General features: G+C 43.0%; 1 protein-coding gene across 1 annotated transcript; it reads left to right on the top strand.

The window, feature by feature from the left end:
* Positions 1-527: 527 nt before the first annotated feature.
* Positions 528-5073, top strand: SUSD3 (sushi domain containing 3; the record flags this gene model as incomplete). Its single annotated transcript, XM_010014293.1, has 3 exons — positions 528-716; positions 2211-2358; positions 4905-5073. Coding segments are annotated over 3 exons (506 nt in total), but the record flags the coding sequence as incomplete, so codon positions are not given.
* Between the last annotated feature and the right edge of the window lie 4973 nt (positions 5074-10046).

Here is a 10046-nt window from a genome sequence, read left to right as displayed (position 1 = left end):
CTTTTCCAACCCTAACTATTCTATGATTCTCGGTGTAGTCTCTTGAAAGATAGGAAGTTCCCATAGGATCAGGAGAAGATGCTACCAAATAGATTGACATCCTGAAATATGTGATCAGTCCATCAAAGTTTGCATGGGGAAATATGTGTTATGAATACTTCCAGTATGGAAGATGCCAGCCTGAGTACGTAATTGAACACACACTGTCCAACAAGACAGGAATCCGTAGGACACCACGCCACTCCCAGAATGACTTTTTAAAAGTTTAATATGTACCAGCCTAAGCGGATGATGTTGCAATACAAGTAAAACCCCACTTTGTGCCACGGGTCACGGTAGTGGAACTGTTGAATGGCACCGAAGAGGGTTTGGCCTTGGGCTGGTGCTTGGCAGAGCCCTCCCCGAGGTCTGTTATTTGTTTTGACCATTAACTCAGACAGATTTACAGTCTGATAGCAATAAAACTGAAGTGGACTCCCACTTTTGGCTCTGGCACTGCATTGTCTCACTTTGGTTTTGTTCTGCAGGGCAGTGCAGCCACATCTTCCCTCCCCAGCTCGGCACACTAAACATCCTTCGCGGCAACGGCACAGCTGTGGGGACCATAATAACATTCCAGTGCTCTGCGGAGCACCAGCTGGAGGGACCGGGCTTCATCACCTGCATTTGGAAAGGGAATGGTACCCAGTGGACAGCCGGAGTGCCCTCCTGCCAGCGTAAGGTTCTTTCCAAACCATTCCCAACTAATTTAGGCTGCATTGTTTTATTTTGCCCTGCCTATCTCCTGTGTTAGGATTAATTCTAGACATCTGGGCAAAGAAAAAGACAAGGCCAGTTTCCTTCAAAGTTGCCCTCACTGACTGTGATTGTACTCCATATGTGTGCTGACATAATTCATTATCAGGACACAAAAAAGACTTAGTCGGATTTGTGCCTGATCTCATGTCACCAGCTCCTGCAGTGCTGCACCCAGAGTAACTAGCTCTGCAGCTACAAGCTGTACCATTCTTTAGAAAATGTGTGGCTATGGGCAGCTGATGTGCAAACGTATTTGCAAACCCTCTATCTCCTGGCTTTCTTTTCTGAAGATATTTTTGCTGCAGAAGAAATGCAGTGATATTTTTTTAACAATTCCAGGTTGTTGCCTGTGTGCAGCTGCCTGAGAAAGTTACCACATTGACAAATCATGTTTGAATAACATCAGGATTAACTACCTTTCATGCTGTGTTCCTTCTTATTTATTATATGGTTGCTAGTAATTTGGGTAGGCCCAAGCAAAACATGGTACCTCTGAGCTTTGAGAGTCTCCGTCTGTGTTTCAGACCTTGGATATTTTAAATCACAAGTAGATTGATGGCTCCTATAGACACTTTGTGCTTCTTCTCAAACTCAGGTATTCTTATACCTTGTTTGAGAGATTCCATTAAAGAAAAAAGAGAGAAATCCTTCCCTCCCGAGGCTGCAGCAATATAACACTTTGTGTGGAGCTCAGCTGAACCATTTCTGATCTGATCATTGTGATGTTGGAAGAACTACATGAGTTACAAAGCAAGACACACTTAGTGCTCCAAATGAGTTGGCAGAGATCTGCATTAGCTGTGCCACACCACATTCCCACTCCTGCTTTTGTCTGGATAACTCGCTTCCAGCATCAGATCACTGTGAACACTCAGCCCAGCAGATGTTGTCCCTTCTCCCATCCTGCATCCTTCACCAAACAGAGAAGACCTGTTGTTCACTGCCTGCCAGGTAGAATGCAACTGCAAGGAACTGTCCTTGCTCTAAAGGACAGTTCTTTAAACCCATTTTCCCTTCTCAGTATTTGGTTTTGCAGCTCCAGTCCTTGTTAGCAATTGCTTATAAGTCTGCTAGCTCAACTGCGTTTGAGATGCTGACAAAGTTGTGCTTTTTAGCTACTGGAGCACTCAAGGCATTATGTTTAATTAATTGCAGTGATTAAATACTTGTGAACAATTCATTAGTAGTTTATAAACAAGAGAGTTTTAAATATCCTAACTGGAGGCTTGCACAGCTCTAAGCCGAAGCCAAGATACTCTGGTATCTTGACACATTCTAATGTGCAAGTTCTCACTGAGCTATTATTAGCAGAAGTGGGAAGCAGGTAGGTTTCAGGATGGTTTAATGAAAATGTGAATGATAAATTCATGGCTTGATCTTAGAAACATGCTTCTGTGTTTGCTTTGCTGCAGCCATATCAAAATATGAGAGTTTTGGATTTAAGGTTGCAGTGATTGCCTCCATCGTGAGCTGTGCCATCATTCTGCTGATGTCCATGGCTTTTTTAACTTGTTGTCTTATCAAGTGTGTGAAGAAAAGTGAAAGGAGGAGGACTCAAAGGTATGTCAAGAAAAGATTTTTAAACCCAGTGTAAGACCAGATGGATCTCATTGCCGTGGTAGCAGAGAGCTTCAAAGAACTTGACGCTTGCAACACTGCAGTGATGTTAGTTACTTAAAATCCTTAATTTGTAGGTCAAGCAATAGGCATAGAAAGACTTGGAATTCAAGAGAATTTAGGCATCTAATGTCTGTTAATATCAGATAACCTCAGTGGGGCTGGGCAGATCTGGATTTATCCAGGATTATGCAGAAGCTGAACGTACATGTCTTATTTGCTGGCCCAGTCTTTCTCTCCTCGAATTACTTAAGATTGGCTGTGTTTTCCCTTCTTCTCTCTCTGTTTCTCTTTTTCTGTTGCTTTTCTTGAACACTGCTGGGAAAATTAACCTACCCGTGTCGAAACAATCAAAGTCCTCACTGCCTGCAAAGCATACTAAAGCTGTCACAACGTTGTGCTGGAAGGAGATAGGATTTTGTCTTCTGGCTTGAAGTGCAGGATTTGAAACAGGCACAGGAAGAAGTAAATTTCACCAATTCAGTCCATTATAAAAACTCAGTGTGGAGAGTGGCTGCATTACCACATGTGGCTGCATGCTAAAGCCATGTGAGCATAAAGCCATGAGCCACTGTTGCTCATGTGAGCATCCATCCAAAGCAACCTACCGCAGAATGCTTTCCATGAGTGCCTCTTCTTGGTTTCCCTCTCACTTTTCCTTCTCGTTGTCTGCATGTAGCCTGGGGGGCAGGGGTGGCTGCACCTGTCCTGTGGTGCACCACAGTAAGCTGCACTCTGATTTTCATAGATTCATAGAACGGTTGGGGTTGGAAAGGACCTTTTGATAAGACTATTCATAGCAAAGTCCTTGCTTTTCATTTATTTTAAATGAAGTTTTGTCAGTTAGCCATTCACATGACTTTGATAACTTGATATTTTTCTCTTATGAAAGAAAAGCCCTTCACACCAGGCATTTTGACTGGTTCTGCCATCAGGCTTAATGTGATTCCCTTTGCTGGGAGCTTCTTCATTCCCTTCTGCCGTCTGTTCTGCCTTCACTGTCCCCTGAAGGAACTGCTCCAACACAGCCCATCCACGAGCCCTGCAGACATTGTGTGGCTTAGTCTTGATGTAGAAAGCACCTGAGATGATGTAGAAACTGTCCATGTCATGTGAGAAAGAGTAAACACAACCCTGTGTGCTTGACCTGCAAAGTGCCAGATGTGGTGGAAGCATCTCTTTTGTTGATGTAGGTGGAAAATGTGGATTGACTTTTGGATGCACAAAGGATTAATCTGAAGAGAAGCTGCAGGCTTGGTAACTTAATACAAAATGAGAATATTTGGTAGGGCATTAGTTAAATAAGTGTCTCTTAGACCATCTCTGAAAGAAAAGGTAGGCTGTACCCATGGAATAGGAAGGATGTCCTCACCTTACTTATAGCTTTGAAGTCCACCTGTCTCCTTTTTTTTTGGCTCTTTGCTTAAAAAGAAGTAGAAGAGATCACTTCTGCCTACATACCTGTCTTGCAAGGTATCTGTGTGATGATCTTTAAAGTGCTATCTTATGTTTTATCCTTGCATTTGGAGAGAAGGACAAAGGCTACTGAAAATCCTCACATAATTTAGCCTCCTCACAGACCTTGTCCCACTGCATGAGCTCAGCCACTGTTTTCTTTGGTAGGAGCAGGACTGCATCCTGAGAGGACAGAAATGACACCAAAGTCAGTATTGCCAGCTCTCACAATTCAGTCTTGTCCCATCAGCTCATGTGAGTGTCTGTGATTATGGGAATCTTAGACTTCTTTTACAAACAAGAAAAGAAACAGTGATTCCCCCCTCCCCCCAAGTTGTAGAGAGCAGCATGAAAAGCATCTTGAGTGCTTCCAAAAGGAAATCAAATAAGCCCTGCTCTTCACAAAGGCAACATTACTATTTTTAAGTCAATTCATTTTTTCAACCTGCCTGGTGGTTTGAACCTCAGCAACAGCAGAGATGCAAAATATTACAGAAAAGACTTTTTTTACTTTTTAAAATTCTGAAATAATTTATTCCATAAAGTGGTGATGGGCTGAGGTCTTTTCACATACACAGCATCTGGCCTGACGTGTGTCGCTGATGAAGGTCCATGAGAAAACTGACACAAGATCACACCTCAGGTGACTTTCCCTATTAGCTGTAGTCTCAAAATCCACTGAGTCAAATTGACATCATTATTGGGGTTTTGTCCTTGAACTAGCCACAGGTGCTTTTTTCACTTGCATGGGTTTTTTTGAGAAGTGGTTGCTAATACTTAAAATAATACTGTAGTACAGAATAAAACTGATTCTGTTTAAGAACACCCCACCACCACCTTAAGGTATTTAAGCAGCTGTGTAAGTTGCTGGAAATTTGCCTTACAGTTGAATTTCAGCTATGTGTTTCAGTGCAGTCTTCAGGAAACCTGGATTTAGATTTAAACTCTAGGGCATCAGGGCTGTGGTCAGATAAAAGCTCAGAGATACAGCCATTTATCACAGTAATGTATTGTATCCCTTGCTTTATTCACAGAGATATGCAGCTGTGGTACCAGCTCAGAGCTGAAGAACTAGAGCACATGCAAGCTGCTTACTTTGGGTTTAAGGGAAGAAACAATAACAACAATAAGAAACTCAGGAATAAATCCATATTCGATGGTGTGACTAACATGGCATATGATTACCAAGACTTCTACAGGTAAGGCTATTAAAATACAGTGGGTTTGAATTAGTTTGTTGAACAGATTTTAGAAAGAGGACACCTTGAAAATGTACTTTAAAGGGATGCCCTGAAAGAGCAGCTGATGCCAGGGGATTGTCAGGTCTTGTTCTTGAACTTACCCGTTTTGTGGGGCATTAGTATTGCTGAAAGGAGAGGCAACAGAGAAGCTGAGCCTGACCTCCCTTAAAGCTTCTTCCATCTATCCCCAGTAGTGCTTGGTGAAGCCTGCTCTGCAGGGGAGGTTGCACCAGATTAAATGGAGAGAGGTTTTTAATTGGCTTTGTTAAACTGATGCTAAACTCCATCAGGAAAGGCATCACTCTGTGTGGATTAGTGGTATCAAGGTGCCAGCTCTCCTAAGAGCCTTAGGGGAGGAGGCAGCCTGGGACACTTTGGGCTGTGCTAGGCTCAAGGTTAGCACTGGGTATTACCCTTTATCCCCTGGTGACCTCAAGAGGTCCCTTTGAGCAATCCCGTTACTAGGGTGTGCAGGGCAAGCACAGCAGGATTCTCACCTGTGAGGCAGCACGAGTGTCCCCGGTGAGGGAGCCCTGCCCCTGGCAGATTCTAGGGAAATGTCCGTGCTGAGATGAAGTGTGTGTTGATGGTGGGTGCAGGCATTTTTGGATCAGTTCAAAATCGCCTCTCAAGTTATCCCAATATGTTACTATGGCTGTGTTGTTGCCAACAAAAAATAATCAAGAAAAATGAATAAATCATAGAATGGATTGGGTTGGAAAGGACCTTAAGATCCAACCCCCTGCCGTGGGCAGGGACACCTCGCCCTAGGCCATGTTGCCCAAGGCTAGGTCCAGCCTGGCCTAGAACACTGCCAGGGATGGAGCATTTACTACTTCTTTGGGCAACCTGTGTCAGTGCCTCACCACCCTCACAGTAAAGAACTTCTTCCTTATATCTCACCTGAACTTCTCCTGTTTAAGTTTGAACCCGTTACCCTTTGTCCTATCACTGCAGTCCCTAATGAAGGGTCCCTCTCCAGCATCCTTGTAGCCCCCTTCAGACACTGGAAGCTGCTCTGAGGTCTCTGTGCAGCTTCTCTTCTCCAGCTCCAATGTTCTCAGTCTGTCTTCATATAGGAGGTGCCCCTGATCATCCCTGTGGCCTTCATATGGGAGGTTCCCGTGATCATCCTCGTGGCCTCCTCTGGACTTGCTCCAACAGCTCCATGTCCTTTTTATGTTGAGGACACCAGAACTGTACACAGTACTCCAAGTGAGGTCTCACGAGAGCAGAGTAGAGGGGCAGGATCACCTCCTTCAACCTGCTGGTCACACTGCTTTTGATGCAGCCCAGGATACAGTTGGTTTCTGGGCTCAAGCGCACCATGAAGCCGGCTCATGTTCAGTTTATCATTGACCAACACTCCCAAGTCCTTCTCTGCATAAATGTGAATTTCCAATTGCTGTTTTGCTATCACCATTCCTATAAATACAGTCACTGTGTCTTTTATATACCTGGGGTTCTACTTTTTTGTCATGTATGACAATACCCTTGTTTGCAGTCCTTGTTTGCTTTTAATTCACTGCTCACTTAACACAGCTTTTATGCAAATACAGCAGTATTTGTGATTTCTAGCAGTTACCTGCAGAAAACAATTTTATGCAGATTTTAAACCTACTTCTGTGTCACAGTGCAGCTGAAAATTATATTCTAATGGAGCACCTGCACACAAGTCTGATTGCTGCTTAATCAATTCCTAGCTTTGGGTGACTGCAGAAAGATGTATCCAGCTCATTAGCACTGATTATAACCTAAAAACCTTGTAGAAGACTCAGGATGCAGTTTTTAATTTAGGGTAATTTCAATCTGCTGCAGTGTTAAAATGTTTTGTGTAAGTGTAATCTGCTTTTAAAACAACATGGATAAACTTATAAAGGGCTATAAACAGAGGTTAGTGCTCTGCTGGAGCCTCAAGCTCTGATCTGCAGTAAGACACCAGGCAAGTGCTTCTTATCTGCACCACTCCACGGAGCTGAAGCTGCTGTGTTATGTTTACAAACTTCTGTACACCTTTTCTTAACTGCAAGCAGCAGGGGATATGCAATTCCTCTGGATAAGTAGCTTCAGTCAGGCCAAAAATCAATAAGTTTATTATTTCTTTAGAATGTATAAACTTCAGTGGGGAACAACACACATGATGTGTTAAATACTGGCACCCCTACCCACCTCCCAGTGGGTGAGGTCTGCTATTAATCAAGGTCTGCTTTATTTCCACCATGCAGAGGGGATGTGATCCTGGCTAACCACTACCCAGAGCAAAATTCCACTGGGAGAGCAAGTGTATTAGTCCAAGCACCTCAGAGCCATTTCGCACACAGAGAACAAGTGCTGCTTCTAATCAGAAGTGGGAATGGCACTTAAGCTGTGGTAGACTGAATATAACAGTCTTGGAATCACTCTAGGAATGGGGGTGACCCTTCATCAGTTTGTACCTTTTTTCCTTTCTTCACTCAAATAAGATCTATTTAATCAACAGTAGTAAAAGTTGAATTTCTACTGTTTAATTCTGTTAAATGGATATATGCTCAGGATGACATGTGGGAAGGCTGCTAACCTATTTCATGCCTACTCTTGAAGACAACAATCTGTCAGCTTTGTGTTTCACTTGCAAGGCTTATTTTTTGTGTGTAGCAAATTAACCTAAGTTTCTTCATCCTGTGCTCATCCAGCTTACTGGGAGCAGCAGGACAGTGTAGGCAAATCCCTACACTGGGGAGGTGCAAACATGAAGCTGGCTTATGCTGGGAACACGAGCATGGAAAGGACATGTCTGCTACCTGGGTTATTTCTGCAGTACCTTTCCCTATTTAAGGTGAAATGGATGTGTTGGCAGCCTGTACTTGGAAGAAATCTCTAACTGTGGGAGTGTTGCTGTAGTGGCAGAGCTGTTACAGTGTTGATTGTCCAAGGAAATAAATAAAGGCATGTGATGCGGTTGGGAAAAAAAGCAGCAAAACTGAGGGAATCCAAGGGAAAGATTCTGTATATCGCTGTGTGTATGTGAACCAAAGTGCATGTCCATGGTCACAAACAATCCAACAGATAATTTAACCAAGGCTCCTCAAGGAATGTTCAGACTTGACATTAGGAAGTATTTAGTTACAGAGAAGGGTGTTCAAGCACTGGCACAGGCTTCCTGGAGAGCTGGTTGATGCCCCAAGCCTGTCAGTGGTGAAGAGTCATTGGCTCAATGCCCTTAATAACATGCTGTAACTTTCAGGCATCCCTGAATTGGTCAGGCAGTTGGGCTAGATGATTGCTGTAGGTCACTTCCAACTGAAATCTATCCTATCCTACCCTGTTCTGGTCTGTTCTGTTCTTGTATTAATGTTTCAGACATTTGGAGGACTTTGTGCAGTGTATTGCTAGACCTCTGACCAAATCAGAAAGCCTACTTTGTTTTTCTAAGGAGGAACTGTCCTAAGAAGCACGGGAGCTGATTGTTTACTCCCTGCTTTTTCAGGGCTGCAGTACATGTTGTTCTCTGCGATACAGCCATGGAAAGTGGCTCTGCAACCCACTTAGGAGGGGAAGGCTGGGAGATGAGTGGTGCCTTTGTCTGAGAAGGGAGTGTGTGGAAGCTTGGCAATTTCAGTTGTTTTTACAATAGCGTTTCCTTTTCTTAAAGAAAACTGTTTTGCTACTTCTTCATGTAACATATAAAGTATCTGGAAGAGTGAGAGCACCTCCACCGTTGAAAAAGACCCTCTTGAGTATATTTTAGTCTATTTTTGACTAGAAAAGGATGTAGGTCATGCTGCTTTTCAGACTTAATTGGAATATATTTAGAGATTAACTAGAGATGAACATTTTGATTCACCACTTTAAGGGTCAAAGATACAAAGCTCAGGTAAGCCAATAGAAAATAAAGTGAAAAGCCAATTCTTTCAGACAAGTAAGATATTTGTTATGGTTTACAGAGTCATTTAGGATTAGAAACCTGTCATCTGTTAAAGCAGTGCCTTAGTATGCCAATGACATAATTGTTGTTGAAACAAGGTGACATAATGTGGATGCAGAATGCTGATGTATACAAGTTATAAATAATGTAGAAGCCCAGCTGTTGGACAGTAAGAGGCTCTGGACATGTCTGTCACAAAAAGATCTTTTTCCTCTCATGTTTGAAGTATGGAACAAGTGTGATGAATATATAGTTTTGCAGGGAAATGTTGAATTTTAGTGGCAGCTACTCTAATTAGAATAAAACCCATTCTGTCTTCTTGGCTGCTTGAACAAATTGCTTAAAAATGCTGAGAAATATGTCTACACATACCCAGGATCATTAACTACAGAGTGCAATCACTGTTCATGGCATCTTTTTCATTTGGATGTAAGGAATCGCAACGAGGATAAAAATATCAATTTTTGGCAGAAAGTCTTATATGCGCTGCAGGCATTTACAGCATATTTGCTCTTTTAGAATATTTGAAGAGCTAACTGATGTTGAGCAGGGAAAGACAAATTACAATGCATGGGGCCACTGGGAGGCACGCGTTTTCCTCAGTGTTGCTTCTCAGAAGTTGAGAGCATAAAGCAGAGATAGCATGTTGCTGTGTGATGCAGAGGTTTGAGACAGATTAGCTGAAGAAAGGGGTCTGCCAGCTATGGGGGGAAGATTAGCTGCAGCTCTGGGCCACAGAGTTAGAGAAGAACAATGTGCATGAACCTCCAAAACAGCCCCCAGGAGGATTGCTGGGCAGAGGAAGGGCTTGTCATCATGGGGATATATTGGGAACAGCTCACACAGCCTGACTGCAGTATGTATCAGGAGAAAAGCCTAAACTCAGGAAATGGCATTCTTCTCCCTTTAACATTTTAAGATTTAAACCACTTCCCAATTCTGCATGGGAATAAAACCAGGACTGTTGGCATCATTCTTCCAAAGTGAGAGACCTCAAAGCAGCAGAGCGCACCATATCTGCCTGGGGTCAG

Source organism: Nestor notabilis, unplaced genomic scaffold (assembly GCF_000696875.1).
Source record: "Nestor notabilis isolate BGI_N333 unplaced genomic scaffold, ASM69687v1 scaffold12565, whole genome shotgun sequence".
Classification (NCBI taxonomy): Eukaryota; Metazoa; Chordata; class Aves; order Psittaciformes; family Psittacidae; genus Nestor; species Nestor notabilis.
Note: the sequence above shows the minus strand (reverse complement) of the source record. Positions and strands in the feature narration are given on the sequence as shown.